Consider the following 17681-nt stretch of genomic DNA (forward strand, 5'->3'; position numbering starts at 1 on the left):
TGTTCATTGGAATTAAATGATTAATTTCAGAAATTCTAGATGAGTGTAATAGTTCATTTGGTTTTAAAAACCAAAAAATATATAACATCCAATTATGAAGAAAACATGTGACACACTAGTTCACTAAAAAAAGATTAAGCTTGTTCTGATGGCATATTATAATGTGGAGAATGTCTTGAATTGCTCAAAGATCTGAAGAATTCTTTGGGGCTCTTAAAAATTGCTTTTTCACTTCTTCATTATGTTAGACTTCATATGGACTTGTGATTTCATCTCTCTCTCTCTCTCTCTCTCTCTCTCTCTCTCTCTCTCTCTCTCTCTCTCTCTCTCTCTCTCTCTCTCTCTCTCTCTCATACAAATCAGACATGTCTCTTCCAAGAATCATGTAATAGTATAACACTTGGATCAGACTATTAGAAATTATGAAGACTCTACTCCTTGGATGGTGTTGAATATTAGATTGAAAATATTTTTAGAGTTAACTCTCGATTACCTGGGCTAATGATGAGGGCCATCATAGTAACTGATCAGGACCAACAGCTCAGTCAAAGCCTCTCTCCCTTCCCAAATCAACTTGGCTTTTTCTCCTCAACTCTGCCATTCAGATCTGGTTTGTTTCCCAAGCTAATTCTTGAGCTGCACTATAGCAAACATAATTTTGAGTGAGACTCATAAGAGGAAGGACTCCAGAGTTAGACTGGATAGAAAAGTGGAAGGTCGTAATGGTCCTGACTCCCAACTAAGCAGCTTAAAATCTCCCTCAATCAGGCAAGGGGAAAAACACCTCTCAGATACATGCAGGTTAATAACTGTAGGAAACCCAGGCACAGAAAATCAAATTCTTACTGTTTCTTTACTTTCAACAATTCACTGAGCTCTGTGCTTACAAAACCCTCAGGGGCAAGAGAGATGTCCACCTTCAGTCACATTGGAAATGGGATAGAACGAGACTGTCTTAGACTGTTGCTCTCTGGTGACACAAAACAAAATGTGACGAGTGTTTAGAGAAATCTGATCACTAGCCTGGTGCCACATAACACTAGGTTTTGGAAATTGAGGTTCTCATGGAAGCATAACCTTCTGAGGTTTGAGGCTATAGGTGCCATTTCTCCTTGGCTGAAACATTAACAAGAGTTAAAAGCACAATACTGTGACTTCAAGAAATGTTATAGGTCATCTTCTGGAAAGATTTTAATGACCTAAGTAAGCCTCGGCTTATAAGGCACCTAGACACCCTGGAACCACTCAGTTACACTGACCAGCCCTTTTATCTTCCCAAGGTAGATAGAGTATCTCATGTTGGAGACCTTGCATCAATGAGCATTAAGGTAAGGTACTTTCTTTAAGGAGGAGCTGGCATTAGGAACCTTGATCACATTTTCTGGAAGACAAAAGAATAAGGAAAAGAAAGCAAAAAGCCTCTCACTGACTCCTTCGGAGCATACTTAGGTCTGTCTGCCCAGCTGTGTCACTCACCACTCAGGCTGGTAAATTGCAAGCCAGAGGGCAAAGTCCTCTTGGGGAGCTCATTCCGTGTTCCCACTCTTCTGGCATTGGGGTGAATGGAGTCCCTTCTAACATTTTTTTTCTTTTAAACCCTTACCTTCTGTTTTAGTATAAATTCTAAGACAGAAGGGTCGCAATGGCTAGGCAATGGGAATTGAATGATTTACCTAGGGTCAGTCACAAAGCTAAGAAGGGTCTGAGGCCAGACCTGAACCTAGGACCTCCTATCTCCAGGACCGGCTCTCTATCCACAGAGCCATGTTACTGTCCCTGGTTGTATACTCTTACAGGGATAACCCTTTTCAAAACTGAGTTTATTACTTACAAAGATATATTACTTGAGAGTCACACAGGGCTCTGATGAAAACATGGCAAGGGGCTTAATAGCATATTTCTGGTCATCATTTAAGCCTTATGTTCATGATATTTTATATGACATTGAAACAAAACAATGTTCCCACTCATAGAGGCATCCAAACTTATTGTAAATTTGGGGAAGTCTATCTTCTCAATGTCAGTTCTTGCTGGTACAACATTATGTTAAGGGATGGAAAACTTTTCTCACACGCTGAATTCTCTTTCTACAGTTTAAAAAGTATTATTAATACTAAGAACTAGCATTTATATAGCATATCAATATTTGCAAAGCACTTCATGAATATTATCTCATTTGATCCTCACAACAATCCTGAAATATAGCTGTTGTTAGTACCTCCCTTTTTCAGATGAGAAAATTCAGCCTGAGAGGGGTTGACACGTCCATAGCCATAAAACAACCCAAATTCAATGACCAAATACTGATTCTATGTTACCTAGCTGTTTTTCTCGTTCCTCTCTTCGTTCTCGTGCCAGCCGTTGTCGGTCATCAACTCTCAGTAAAGGTGGAGGGTCTGAAAGACAGGATAAATAAAAATAAAATTAGGTTGAGAGAAAAAGTTTTTACTGGATAATTTAATTATACATCTTAAAAAATGTTATTACTATTATACTAAATTGCAGCATTTATATATTTTGGACACAGCTAACAATTTCTTTTTTGAAAATTAAAAAAAATTTTTTAAATTTTATCTGTTTATTTTATTAAAACCCTTACCTTCTGTCTTAGAATCAATACTGAATATCAATCATTTCCAAGGCAGAATAGCAATAAGGTCTAGGCAATGGGGATTAAGGGATTTGCCCAAGGTCACACAGTTGAGAAGTGTCTGAGGCCACATTTGAACTCAGAACCTCTTGTCTTTGGACCTGGCTCTCAATCCAAGAAGCTGCCCCAACTAACACTTTCTTTACAAATTTTAAAGCATTAAAAAAAAGTTAACTTTTTAATCTGTAAAGTGAGCCAGAAGGAAATGGCAAACCACTCTAGTATCCCTGCCAAGAAAATCCCAAAACGGGGCCAGGAAGAGTTGGACACAATTAAAAACAACTGAACAATTAACATTTATATAGAACTTACTATGTGACAGGCACCATGATAAGCCCTTTACAATTGTAATCTCATTTGAGCCTCACAATCACCATGGGAGGAAGGTACTTATTATTAATCTCCATTTTACAATTAAGGAAACTGAGGAAGACAGAGGGTAAGTGACCTGCCCAGGGTCAAACAGCTAATAAGTTCTTCAGGCCTCATTGAATTCAGGTCTTCTTGACTCAAGCCCCAGTGCTCCCACTGTGCCACCAAGCTGCCCTAATTTCTTAAAAAAAGAAACTCAAATATTTTTTGATGATAGTTTTTGATATTTTAAAATTCAGATTTTCCTGTCTAATATAGGTCATACTCATATTTTCCTGTAATACATACTTCATTATTGCTCATGTCATGACAGAAGACATATCACAATACATCAGAGATCTCATGAAGGAAAGAGAGTAGAAGATGGCATACTTTGATCTGCTCACAGATTCTAAAATGAAACTCAGTTTTTAAAAACTGAGGTAAATCACTAGAATATTTTTTAACATTTCATCTCCTTCTCTAAGAGGGCAGGAAAAAAGAGAAAAGCAGGTTTTATCTTCCTTTGAAAAGCAGGTAAATCAGGGCATGAAGTGAGAAACTTATTATGGATCTATCAGCTCTGAATTTATCTTTAACCTTTTCTTGGTACTACTGAACTGTACACTGTTCTGTTTTGGACATATTGAGTTCCAGTTATCTACTGGTCTTTTAGTTAGAGATGTCTGAAAGGTACTTGGAGATGTGGAATTAAAAAAGTAAAAATAAACCCATACCTTCTTAGAACTGATACTAATTATTGGATCCAAGGCAGAAGAGCAGTAAGGGCTGGACAATTGTGGTTAAGTGACTTGCTCAGGTTCACCCAGCTAGGAAGCATCTAAAGTCATATTTGAACCCTAGATCTCCCATCTCCAGGCCTGGCTCTCTATCTACTGAGCCCCTGGAGATGTGAGACTTAAGTTCTGCAGAGATATGAAGGCAAGAAAGGCAGATTTGAGAAGCATCAGCATAGAGAAATGATAATTAAATCCATGGGAGCTGATGATATTATCAAGTGAAAGAGTATAAAGGAGGAAGAGAAGGAGACTCAGGACAGAAGCTGGAGGGACATCTATGGTTAGAGAGGGTTTGATCTGGAGGAGAATCCAGCAAAGGAGGGTTCAGATAAGTAGGACAAGAACCGGGAGAGAGTACAGTGGTATCCTGAAAATCTAGAGAGAAGAGAGTGCCCAGGAGAAGAAAGTGATCAATAGTGTCAAGGAGAATGAAGATTAAGAAAAGGTCACTGGATTTTACAGCTACAAGATCCTTGGTACCTGGAGAGAGCAGTTTCAGTGGAATGATAAGGTCAGAAGCCAGATTAAAAGGGGGTGAGGATGAGAGGGAAGTGGAGGCACTTCTTGTCAATGGTCTTTTTTGAGGAGTTTAGCTACCAAGGGCAGAAGAGCTAAAGCATGATAACAGCAGAGATGAAAGAATCAAGTGAGGTTTTTTGAGGTTAGGGGAGACACAGGCATGTTTGTAGATGGTACAAGAGGAAGAAATTGAGAATGAGAGAAAGGTGGGCAGCTATGTGGCTCAGTGGATTAAGAGCCAAGCCTAGAGGTCCTGGTTTCAAACCTGGCCTCAGATACTTCCTAGCTATGTGACCCTGGGGAAGTCACTTAGTCCCCATTGCCCAGCCCTTATTGCCTTGGAACCAATACACAGGAATTTTAAAAACAAATAGACAAAAATAAAATAAGTAAAAGAGTGGGATGACAGTGGGGCAATCTGTTGGAGAAGACAGGATGGAATAGGGCTTCTTGAACAAGTAGAGAGGTTAGCCTTGATAATGAGTAATGCCACTTCATCATTTGAGACGAATTGAGGAGCAGAGAATGGTAGAAGGCTCCTGAGTGAAAGGAGATTAAGAAAAGGGAGTTCACAGCAAATGGCTTCAGTTATTTCTGTAAAATATAAGGCAAGGTTCTCAGCTGAGATGGGGGAGAAGGGAGCTGCGAGAGGTCTGAGGAGAGATGAAAAGGTTCAAAGAGCTGCAACAGAGAATAGGTGAGGGAGTTGGTAAGGGAGATATGATAAGTTTGTCCAGCAGCAATGAGGTCGCAGTTGAGGTCATGTAGATGCAATAAGTGCAGTTGTGTGATTTTCTCTGCCTTCATTCAACAGCACATGTGTGATGAATGGTGATGAATAGTTGGAGTGATCCAAGCCCAAGTCTTGAGTGAGGAAGACAGTTAAAAGTTGAATGGGTTCACCAAGTAATCAAGATGGGGAGAAGAAGAGAGAGAGGCTAGAACAGGGGAAATTGCCTGGGAGAGAACTGAAGGGGTCAAAGGATTGGAGGTTGAGAAGCCGATCAAGAGCAGGGCTCTATAAGCAAAGGCAAGTAGGAGAAATGAAAAGCCACTTGATTATGCTGGATAAGGAGATTTCAGATTCTTGAACATGGAGGTAGTACATCTATGGGTGTCAAGGATATGCTTATCTTTGTGTGTGGCTGAGGTCAGTGGAGGAGTAGCCCATGAGAGTGAGTAGGTTGGGGAACTGAATGGTTAGAGTATTTGAGAAAGAACTATTAGGCATACTGTAGTCTCCCAGTATGAATGCAGGTGCTAGGGAGGAGAGAAAAATGGCAAGCCAGGTATCAAACTCATATATAAAATGATAAATTATTTAGCATCAGATAAATGTAAAATGGCAATAACATAAATTATAGGAATTCAATAATTGTTGCTTGCTATTAAGTCAACTTTTACTTAAAGATTTAATTTTTTGAGTGATTTGAAAAATTTCATTTAATTAATTTAGAATATTTTTCCATGGTTCCATGATTCATGTTCTTCCCCTCCCCTTGTTCCACCCTCTTCCCATAGCCAACGAGTAATTCCACTGGATTTTACACGTGTCATTGATCAAAACCTATTTCCATATTATTAATATTTGCATTAGGTTGATGATTTAGAGTCTACATCCCCAATCATATCCCCATCGACCCATGTGATCAAGCAGTTGTTTTTCTTCTGTTTCTACTCTCACAGTTCTTTCTCTAGATGTGGATAACATTCTTTTCCATAAATCCCTCAGAGTTGTCCTGAATCATTGCATTGCTGCTAGTACAGAAGTCCATTACATTCGATTTTACCACAGTGTATTAGTCTCTGTGTACAATGTTCTCCTGGTTCTGCTCCTTTCACTCTGCCATCAATTCCTGGAGGTCATTCCAATTCACATGGAATTCCTCCAGTGTATTATTCCTTTTAACACAATAGTATTCCATCACTAGCAGATACCACAATTTGTTCAGCCATTCCCCAATTGAAGGGCATCTCCTCATTTTCCAATTTTTTTTGCCATCACAAAAAGCAAGGCTATAAATATTTTTGTACAAGTAAAGATTTAATTTTTAAAATAAGAGTGGATAGTTATGGTACTTAGGATGATAGGTTTAAAGCTATATTTATATATAGGCTAGCCAGTCAAAATCCCTTGTTTTATGGACAAAGCCCAGAGAGGTGGAGTAATTTGCTCCAGGTCATAGAACTATTTCAGGAACTCCAAAACTTTTACATGTTGAACAAATCTTATGTTAAAAGGTGTGGTAGCTTTCTATGGAACAAGCTAGAAAACCATCTTATAGACCCCAAAAGATGCTCATTCTCCTTCCTAAATCAGGCTATCATCCCTCCCTCTCTTATTCCAAACATCCTTTAAAGTCCAGTTCAACTGTTATCTTCTACAAGAGGCTTTCCCCTGATCCATAGGCAATAACAAGCTTTCCCCTGAGGGAAGCTACCTGGGGTAGAAAGAATGTTAAGCCTGGTGTAATGAGGACCTGACTTCAAATCCAGCATCAGGCACTTACTAGCTGTGTCACCCCCAGGCACATAAGTCATTTAACCTCTGCCTCAGTTTCCTCAAATGTAAAATGGAGATCATAATAGCACAAAACTTTGCTTTGAGGATCAAATGAGATTATATTTGTAAAATGCTTAGTATAGTACCAGGCACATAATAATCACTTAACAAATATCTCCCTCCTTTCTTTTTCCTTCCTTCCTTCCTTTCTGTTTTTTCCTTCTTTCTCTTCTTCTTTCCTTGTTCTCTCCCACTTTTCCTTCCTTCTCTTGGATCACACATAATACTTTGCTATACACTTCTCTAATGTAATATACAGAATAATATATATATATATAGTAATAATATATAGTACAATACAGAATGCTGCATGATAATTGTGTTTTTGTTTTATCTCCCCACTAGACTATAAGTTTCAGTCTTGTAACATGCTCTGCATGTAACTGGCCAGACCCTGTTCTTAGCGTCTAGACTTCTCTTAACTGTGATTTCCACCACCCCTTTTTTAAATTTCCTAATCAGGTTTTAGTTTGGTATGCTTTCTAGAACTGCTTAGAGAGAAGAGGCAGTAGTTATTCTTGCTACTTCTGTGTCTTGGCTCTGCCATCCCAATAATTTCTTAATTGCCAAACCTATTGGTCTTTTCTCAGGTTTTATTCTTCAAGTGAATGAAAACAGAGAAGTCATATAACTATGCTGACCATATTATACATAAATCCATATCCACCTTCAAATATGCCCTCACGTTAACTGGCAATCCTTTCATTCATTTCTAATTGATAAGCTAGTCTAAATCTTCCCTTTTCTACTCAAGGCTCCCACAATCCTCTCTCCTACCCTATTCTGAGTTGAGGATCTCATCTCAATGAGACCTTTCAATATGAACTCCCATTTCTCCCCACTGATTCATCTTAAAACTTAAAAAAAAAAAAAACCTTTACCTGTTGTCTTAGAATCAATAGTCTATCAGTTCCAAGGCAGAAGAGCAGTAAGGGTTAGGCAATGGGGGTTAAGTGACTTGCCCAGGGTCATACAGCTAGGAAGTGTCTGAGGTCAAATTTGAACCCAGGACCTCCTGTCTCTGGGCCTGGCTCTCAATCCAATTGATCCATCTAGCCTCTCCCCCATCTCACAACTTTTTTACATCAACTCCTACTCTTTTCTCCTTTCTTCCAGCAGATTTGAAACCTCAATCATCCCCTCTCTTCAATCTTCAGCTTCTCCTTATTTACTGGTTCCTTCTCTACTGCATTCAAACAGGTCCAAATCTCTTCCACATTTAAATAGCTTTCACTAAATGAAACTCTTCTATATCTCTTCTCCCTTTCTCAGGAGAAAAAAAGAAAAAAACAAAACCTAAACATTTATAAGTACATTTCTATACTCATTGACTCTACTCACTACTCAATCCCTTTGCAGTCTGGATTCTGATCTATCTCAACTGAAAATGCTCTAGTCATAGTTATCAACAACCTCTAATTGCCAAATCTAATGGCTTTTTCTCAGTCCTCATCCCCCCGACCTCTGCAGCTTTTGATTCTATTATCTACTCTCCTCCTGGGTTTTTATTTGACAGTTTTCTCCTTCTCCTTTGCAGGAGTTCCTTCCCACTCTACTTTAACAGTTTCTCATCCACTTTATACTCTTTAACTGTGGGTTTCCTGTCTCAAACCCTTCTTTTTTTTCTTTCTAAATTCTGTTTGGGTGATCTCATAAGCCTCCCATACTCTAAGTATCCTCTCTATGCAGAGGATCCACAGATTTATATATCTAGCCCCAATCTCTATGCTTGGGCTTCAATTCCCCATTATCAATTACCTATTATATATTTTATTATTATTGTTTTTAAAATCCTTACCTTCTGTCTTAGAACTGACACTATCCATTCCAAGGCAAAAGAATGGTAAGGGCCATGCAATGGGTGTTAAATTACTTACCCAAAGTCACACAGCTAGGAAATGTCTGAAGCCAGATTTGATATGGTACATTTTAAAATTAGATGTCTGAAGCATCTCAAATTCAAAATGTCCAAAACAGAATTTATTATCTTTTCTCTTCAACCAACTTTCCCTATATCCAGAATCATTGGAGTTAAACTGATTATATTACTACACATGACAGTGATAACTAAGATAATTAAGGCATCTATGAAGTATAAGGTTCTTGAAATACTTAAGATACTCAAAGGAATCAATGGGGCCAAACTGATTACTTCATGATATGGGAAGATAATAATTAAGATACATAAGATATCTATGATTCTTGAGCTACTTAAGGTACCTAAAATACTTGGGATTCTTAAGAAGTTTATCATGATTAGGGCAATAATAGGAGCATATATTGACAGAGTTTAGGGAGTAAGAAGAATATGATGGGATATTAAAAAAACCAACCAATTTCCCCTATATCTATTATAGAAACAACAATCTTCTGGGGCAGTTAAGTGGCAAAGTGGATAGAATGCAGAGTCTGGAGTCAGAGAGATCTGAGTTCAATTATGGCCTCAGATACTTCTTGGATACACAGTTGTGTGAAGTCACTTAACCCTGTTTTGCTCAGTTTCTCATCTCTAAAATGGGCTGGAGGAGGAAAAGGCAAACTACATCAGTATTTTTGCCAAGAAAATTCCAAATGGAGTTAGTCAGACATCACTAAAAAACAAATGAACAACAACCACCACAATCTTCCATGTCTCCTATGTTTGTAATCTCAGTGTTACTCTTGATTTCTTACTTTCTCTCCCTCCATATATCCAATCAGTTTCCAAACCCTGACCTTTCTACTTCATCTACATCTCCTCAATTTGACTACTTTTCTCTGCTCACCTGGCCACCACCTTAGCCAAGCCCCTCATCATCTAATGCCTAGACCACTGCAATAGCCTCTTAATTGGTTTCCCTCTTTGCTTACTTGATCACCATATATGTTCCACTTTATCATGTTTGGATATATGTCTTGGGTCCTCTTTTCTACTTATTCTCAATAGTTTTAATGGATTTAGCTATCACTTCCATGCAGGAAACTCTAAAATCAGTAAATAGATAAGGAATGGATATGCAGATTTTGGAGATGTCTGAATAAAGATTATAGCTGCTTGGCATCCACATATGAATGTCTAATCAGCATTTCAATTTCATTATATCCAAAAGAGAACCCATCATTTTTTCTTCCTATAACTACATCTTGATCTGACCTCTCTATTTCTGTTGAGGGCAATACCAATCTTCTAGTCACCAATGTTCACAATCTGGGAGTCATTCTGAACTCTTCACAGACACTATTCCTGTCCCGTGAGGTGCTGTTGATTTCACCTCCTCAATATCTCTCACATCTGTCCCTTTCTATTTACACAACCATTCAAAACCAAGGCATCATCAGTTATTATTGCACTACTCCAATAGTCTTTTACCTAGTGTCCTTGCATCTAGTCCCTCCTCTCTAATCTATCCTCCACACAAACTCACCCTCCATAAATTCAGGGCTAATCATATCACTGCACAAGAAACTCTAGTAGCTCTCCATGGTACCTAAGATAAAAGATCAACTTCTTTGGCATTCAAGATGTTTCACAATCAGATGTTAGACCACCTTTCCAGACTTCTTGTGCAATAACACTATTTGCATACTTTACATGCTCTTTTTCCAGCCAACTTCCAGTCTGACTGCTATTTCCAATGCATGCTTCTTTCTCCATCTTGATACCTTGTTATAGAGAATTCCCAGGGTCTGGAATGTGCTCTCTCTTCACTTTTGTCTTGAAGAATCTCTACTTTCCTTTAAGTCTCCATTCAAGGGCCACTTGCTACAGAACGACTATCATGATTTCCCCTAATTCCTCCTGCCATCCCACTGTTTCTCTTTGGTAGAATCGTTAACACTGGTCCCATCATTCCCACTTGAGAAGTAGGTACTATTTAATTTTTGTCTTTATGTCTTAAGTGTTTAGCTTTCTGAGACTAGCAGTTGCTTAACAAATACACACCAAATAAATTGATAGAATTTGATTTACCTTTAAGTCTCCTCTTGTAATATTTTCCCTCTTCTGACAAGATTATGGTTTATTAATATTTTCCTTAAAATAGAATGCCTGGTGGGGGCAATGAGGGGACTCAGTGGATTGAGAGCCAGCCCAGAAGACAAAAGGCACAGGGTTCGAATCAGGCCTCAGACACTTCCTAGCTATGTCACCCTGGGCAAGTCACCTAACTTCAATTGTGTAGTCCTTACTGCTCGCTTTCCTGTTTTGGAATCAATATATAGTATTGATTCTAAGATGGAGGGCATGGGTTAAAAATATGTACATATTTTATATGCATATAAAATATATGTAATACCTAGCATTAAACAAAAGGTATTTATTTGTACCAACCCAACAAAGGAAAATTGTCAATAGCTCATCTGAACCTTACAATATCTCGGTAAGTTATTATGCAAGTGGCATTATCTCCATTTTACAGATGAAAAAAATTGAGCTTTAGGGAGCTGTCCTTAAAGCTAGTTAGGCATTATGACTTCCAATCAGAAACTCTGTCCATTTTGCTATTTGTTCTTCCAACTGGGTCAGACGAGGTTTCCAAATAAAGAATATTCCTTTCTTTCCAGCACTGGTGATAAGAAATGCTTCAAGAATATAAACTCTAAGTATGAGGGTAAGAAGGTCATCCTATTAGCTACTTGTCCTCCAGTAAGCCTTCAAGTGACCACTACTCATCAGGGAGTTGGGATCAGTTAGTAGCAGAGCTGGGAAAACCCAACATGCTCATTCCAATTTCTTTGTTGATTATGTAAATCATTTCTTCCTTCTATATCTACTTAGGTCCTTTCCCAGCTTTCCTTTTGATTATAAGCTAACATTCATTCTCTATCAAGACCCTGCTTCCAAGAATAATAAAATATGAAAGCCTAGAACAAGTGGAGCTGTTTTCCAAGGATTCTGCAGTTGCTTTTTTTTCCTTCCTAGTCCCACCAATTCACTGCTGATCAACAAACAGACACAGTTCTATCTAGGACACAGAAGGAGGAAATGTTTCAGAGAACATAAGCTCCATCTTTCTTTACATTCAGGCTATCATTATGCTTTTCTCAGTGTTTTTTTTTTTAATCATTTTATTATTCCACATATTCTCTCCCTGCCAAATAGAACAATTTATGAATACATGAGTTGAGATGATGTTTGTATTATGTGTAGTTACTTCCTTGTTTTGCACCCAGCAGGGCATACACCTAACATTCTAAATACTGTATATAAATGAAATCTTGGTGAAATTACACTATAATTATATAGCAAAGGAGAGGAATATAATTCTCTTTACAATTTGCTAAATGTAAAAATTTTTTAAAATGATTTTTGAAAAGCTTAAAGAGTTGGACATCAATAAAATATGGAGCAAAGTAACAAATAGAAATGAGTTATATCCATTTCTAAACTCTGAATAACTTCCCTCTGTCCATCAAGGGCACCATAGCTAGCTCTCTCCACCCCACTCCACCTCCACCTTTTACTTGCCCAGGGTCACACATCTAGGAAGTGTCTGAGGCTAGATTGGAACCCAGGTCCTCCCATCTCTTATCCTAATTCTCAATCCACTAAGCCACCTAGCTGGCCCCAGTACCATAGTTTTCTAATCTCCTGTATGTTCTTAACATTCTTGCTATATTTGATTCTGTACTTGGCTAAACTATTCTTTTCCAAGATACTAGTTGATGCCTTATCTGCCAGACATGCTAGACTTTTATCAATCTTCATTTTTCTTTGTTGCTCTGTAGCATTTAACACTATTGATCACCCTCTCTTCTTGGAAACTTATTCTCTTCTTTTTGTATTGATAAAAATGACTTATGTCACCTCTAAAAACACTCACATCAGCACACTTAAAAAACCCCTGAAAACAGAATTTTCAAATCTGTTTAAAAATCTTCCAAATGAGGAGTTTCAATGCGTTTTTAACTTATTTATTATTACTATTGTTGTTGTTAATAATGATAGCTACATAATACTACATAACACTTTAAGATTTGCAAAGTGCTTTACAAATGCTATCTTATTTGGTCTATTTGTAAAAAAAAAAACAAATGATACAGCAATCTGTCAAGAGTTTGCAAGAACAACTGATTGACATCAGAGAAAAGAAATGTGTTAGTTAGATTTCAATAAAAGCCTTTGCATAATTAGTAGACTGAATTGAAAATGAAGACCATCATTTAGTACATGTAATTTTGCACTTCTTTTACATCTATCCATCTATTTATTTATCTCTCTCTCTGTCTGCAAGTTATCTTCCTGGCAACAATGATAATAAAAACCAAATATTGAAATAAACTGAAGCCCTAACCAAACTCTTGAACCACAATATGTGTTAAATCAGTGTATCCAAACCCATTGCTTTCACTAAAATTTCATTATTTATACTTTAAGTATATTTTAATAATTTTAATAAACTTCATTAATTATATTTTAGTGGGAATAAAATATAATTAGTGAAAAAATTGTTTCAAACTGTTATTTCATCTTTACCTTGGTTTTGAAAGACTATTTTTGTAAGTTTAATAATGTAAATGACTATTACTTTGGTAGTACATATACACAATTCACAAATAAGCAGATGTACACATATGGGAGTGTGCTCTTAAAAAGTTTACTTATGGAGTAATTTTGAAAGTTTGGAGAATGATGATTTAGGGGATATAATTTTATAAACTGGAAGGGCTTTCACAGGTCAATATGTCCAACTTGTACCTGAATAAGAAATCCTTTTTTAAGATACCCAAGAAGAAGCCAACAAGCCTACCACTGATAGTCTCTAATGAGGGGGAACCTGTTACCTCCCAGGTAGCAATTCCACTTTTGATGGTTCAAAGTATATCAAATTGAGATCTGCCTTTTAGCAATTCCCACCCATCAGTCCAAGTTCTGTCTTAAAGTGAGATGCAGAATTGAATTGCTCTTCCATGATAGTTTTCTAATTACTAGGCAACATTTATGAAGCACCCCAATGTTTTCTTTAGGCTAAACACCCTATGATCTTCACAGAGATAGGTGCTAAGGTCTCATACTCCTGCCTGCTATCATTGAATATTCTTAAAGTTATAAATGTTCTTCCTAAAACATGGTGTCCAGAACTGGGAATGGCAGGTTATATAAGAGGGTCTTTACCTTCTCTATTTTGAACACTACTTCTCATTGCAGTCAAAGTTTACATTGCTTTTTGACTGCCATTTCATACTATTTTATTCATATGAAGTTTGTGGACTGAAACTCCTACATCTTTTTTCTCATGAATGGTAGTCTAGCCATAGAACCCTCTCCCCCTTATCCTTGGGAAGTTGACCTTTTTTAAACCCATTGGTAGGTATTTACATTTATTTTTATGGACTCACTGCTTCCCAGCTCAGATTATATCTTCCTGCCAAGACCCTACATTTGTGAGTTACTCTGTGGAATTTAGTGTTGACTTTTAGATAGGCTCACCTGGTTTGTTTCCTGGTGGGTTTCGACTTGGTCCTAAAGTAGCAGTGGTGGGGCGGCCAGGTGCAGGAGCCTTTTTGTCTTGCACTTGGGAGTTTTCAGATGCTACAAAGTTAGGGAGACAAAAAGGAGACACATTTAGTCCTTTACTATAGAAACTGCCATTTTTGAGTTTTGTTCTAGTTAATTCCCTATTATCCCAAACAATTCTGCAGTGACACTGTAGATGTAGTATGTCTTCTGAAAAGAATGTGATGGAGTTTTTTCTTCAGGAAAACATCTGCTTTTCTGTTATGTTTCACTTAGCAAATATGTTGAATCGATGTTACCTTACATCTAGTAGGTCCTTACTTCAACATGGTTTTAAGTACTTCCTAACTGATTCACTGTTCCATTGACTACAGTAACAATTCTAAGCTGCCTCTTCTTTCCTTGTGGGGGACCAAGGGGTGAAATTTCCCCCAAATGCTTTCCCCTCTTCTCCTCTTGTAAAGGTCAGAAAGAGGGCACAGTTGCAGATAACAGTGCAACCTTGGAGATAAAGATATGGAGGATAGGAAGAAATTCCCTCCCGAGCTCCAGATTCCAGGCTCTAGTTAAAATTATTTTTTGTTGACCATTTGATTCCTATAATAAGCTAGCTTGGTAGAGAAGATAAATATACATTGCTTCTGGCTCAGAGAGAGTCAGAAATCTGATGGAGGAGAATCATGATGGAATAAATAAAGATCGTTAGAAGCCTGCTGGCACTGTGTCATTCTTTTAACCCTTTGTTATCTCTCACCCTTGCCTCAGATTCGAGACCCCTATTGGACTCTCTGGCCCACATTTAATCACAATAAATCACAGTATTTCCTCTCTTCAAACCTCCCATAAATCAGTTAGTTAGCATATAGTCTGTAAGTACTTGTTGGCTTATTGTCTTCCCCTATTAGATTGGGAGCTCCTTGAGGGCAAGGATTATCTTTTGCCTCTTTTTGTACCCCTAGCATTTACCACAATGCCTGGCACATAAAAGATACTTAATAAATGCTTATTGACTGACAATGAGGTGATCTTCTCTTAGCCAAGATCAACCCCTTTACATGTCTTGAACCCATCCTTTCCTGTCTTCTTCAATAGATTGTCTCTTAATCATCCTCTTTCTTTAATGGAAGTACTGGTTCCTTTCTGGCTGACTACAGACAAACTGAAATTTCCATGAGACTATCATCCCCTCAATTATAATCCTATATTTCTATTCCATTTTTACCCATACTTGTAGAGAGGTATCTCTAACCAAAAAAGCTACTGTTACCTTCATACCTGCCAAGAAAGCAGTCATGGTACACGGTAAGATGACAGTCATGGCCCCTTCCAAGAAAATGGTAGCCCAGCCAAAGCTGTTATCACACCAGGCAAGAAGGAAGCCACTTCAGCAAAAGTTAACAGTCTCTTTGACCAAAGGGTCAAAAAATGGTAAGAATGCCAAAAAAGAAGACAACGAATTTGAAAAAGAGCACAGTAAAGATGAGAAGGATGAAGAATCTGAACCACTCAAAGCAACAAAACCAAAAATGGGATCATCTCCAGACAAAAAAGACTCTGAGGGAGGGGCAAAAGGTTACTGTGATGAGTACGAAGATGACAATGACTGAAGAAGTTACAGATACTATACCTGCCAAAAGGAAGGCTCCTTCTGTGAAAGCTAATCCTAGGAAAGCTAGGGAATCATAGGAGGAGAAAGACAAAGATGAAGAGAAGGAAGAAGAGAACGTGTCCATCAAAGAAGGGTAAACCAAAAGCTCCCAAAGCTAAGAAACAGAAATTATAAGTTGAAGCACCTACAAATTTCAATCTCTTTTTGCTGATAATTTGAACTTCAACAAAGCCACTTCTGAACTAAAAACTGGCATCATGGCCTTCTTTACAAAAAAAATGAACTTTTTTTGTAGTGGACATACTAATTAGCAACACCAAGAAGTTTGGTTATATGGAATCCGAACCAGCTGAAGATACGGAAAAGGCTCTGAAACTCAATGACTCTAAAGTCCTTGGCACTGAAATGAAACTAGAAAAGGTAAAAGAAAACAAAAAAGATCAAGATGTAAGGGTGCCCATCAAGAATCTGCCTAATGAAGTAACTCAGGAGGAAATAAAGGAAGTATTTGAAGATGTTATTGATGTTAGACTGCTCTGAACCAAAGACAGGACACCCAAAAGAAATGCCTACATTGAATTTAAGACAGAATCAGACATGGACAAGGCCCTGGAAGAGAAATAGAGAACTGAGATCAACAGTTGACCACTCATTCTGGACTACACAAAGGAGAAAAATCAAGACAAGAGAATTCAAGAGGAAGAATAATTTTTGGAGTTTCCAAATCACTACTGATTAGAAAAATGCAAGTTAAAACAACTCTAAAATACTACCTCATACCTATCAGAGTGGCTAATATGACCAAAAAAGAAAATAATAAAAGTTGGAGGGGATGGGGGAAAATTGGGACATTAGCACACTGTTGGTAGAACTGTGAACTGATACAACCATTCTGGAGAGCAATATGGAACCTCATCCAAAGGGTCATAAAAGTGTGCATACTCTTAGACCCAGTAATACACAACTGGGTCTATATCCCAAAGAGCTCAGAGATGGGGGGAAAGGACCTACTTGTATAAAAATATTCTTAGCACCTCTTCTTATTGGCAAAGAATGGGAAACTCAGGGGTGTATTTCATTAACTGAGAAATGGCTGAACAAGCTGTGGTATATAGTTGAAATGGAAAACTGTTGTGCTATAAAAAATGATGAACAGAAAGACTTCAGAAAAACCTGGAAAGATTTATATGAACTGATGCAAAGTGAATCTAACAGAACCAGGAGAATAGTGTATACAATAACAGAAACACTGAATAATGATCAACTGTGATGGACTCAACTATCATCATCAAAACAAAGTTCTAAGATAACCCCAAGGATCTCATGATAAAAAAAATGCTATCCACAGGCAAAGAAGGAACTGTTGGAATCTCATAGAAGATCTCAAAGCACCATCATTTTATTGATTTAACTTTTCTTCATGAATTTTTTTATTGTATATGTGATGTTTCATAGGTCATTTGGTGCCAGGATAGTTACATTCAAGGAGGCAGTGTTGTCTAAAGGGTTCTGTTCTGTGGACTTCAACTCTGAAGAGGATGTTAAAGCTGTGAAATGGGTCATGGAAGGGAAACAATGTAACTGGGCTGAGTCAAACCCAGTAGTTTTGAAGGTCTCTCTGGTGGTCATGGTGGCTTCAGTAGCTGAGGAGGCAGTAAGGAAGACCAAAGGAGCTTTAGTGGCAGAGGTTGAGGAATCCTTTGAAGGTCAGAGTGGTTTTTGAGGAGGCTGAGAAAACACCAGAAGCCACAAGG

General features: G+C 37.8%; 1 protein-coding gene across 7 annotated transcripts in view; it reads right to left on the reverse strand.

Annotated features, from left to right (window-relative positions):
• Nucleotides 1-17681, reverse strand: part of MAP7 (microtubule associated protein 7) — a 203450-nt gene that overhangs the window by 65864 nt on the left and 119905 nt on the right. For all 7 annotated transcript variants that reach the window (XM_044677075.1, XM_044677080.1, XM_044677076.1 and 4 more), the window contains 2 exons: nt 14292-14393; nt 2319-2396 (listed from right to left, as the gene is read on the reverse strand). In XM_044677075.1, the coding sequence (XP_044533010.1) occupies nt 2319-2396; nt 14292-14393 (180 nt within the window). The remainder of the gene's footprint in view (nt 1-2318; nt 2397-14291; nt 14394-17681) is intronic.

Source organism: Gracilinanus agilis, chromosome 4 (genome assembly GCF_016433145.1).
Source record: "Gracilinanus agilis isolate LMUSP501 chromosome 4, AgileGrace, whole genome shotgun sequence".
Lineage (NCBI taxonomy): Eukaryota > Metazoa > Chordata > Mammalia > Didelphimorphia > Didelphidae > Gracilinanus > Gracilinanus agilis.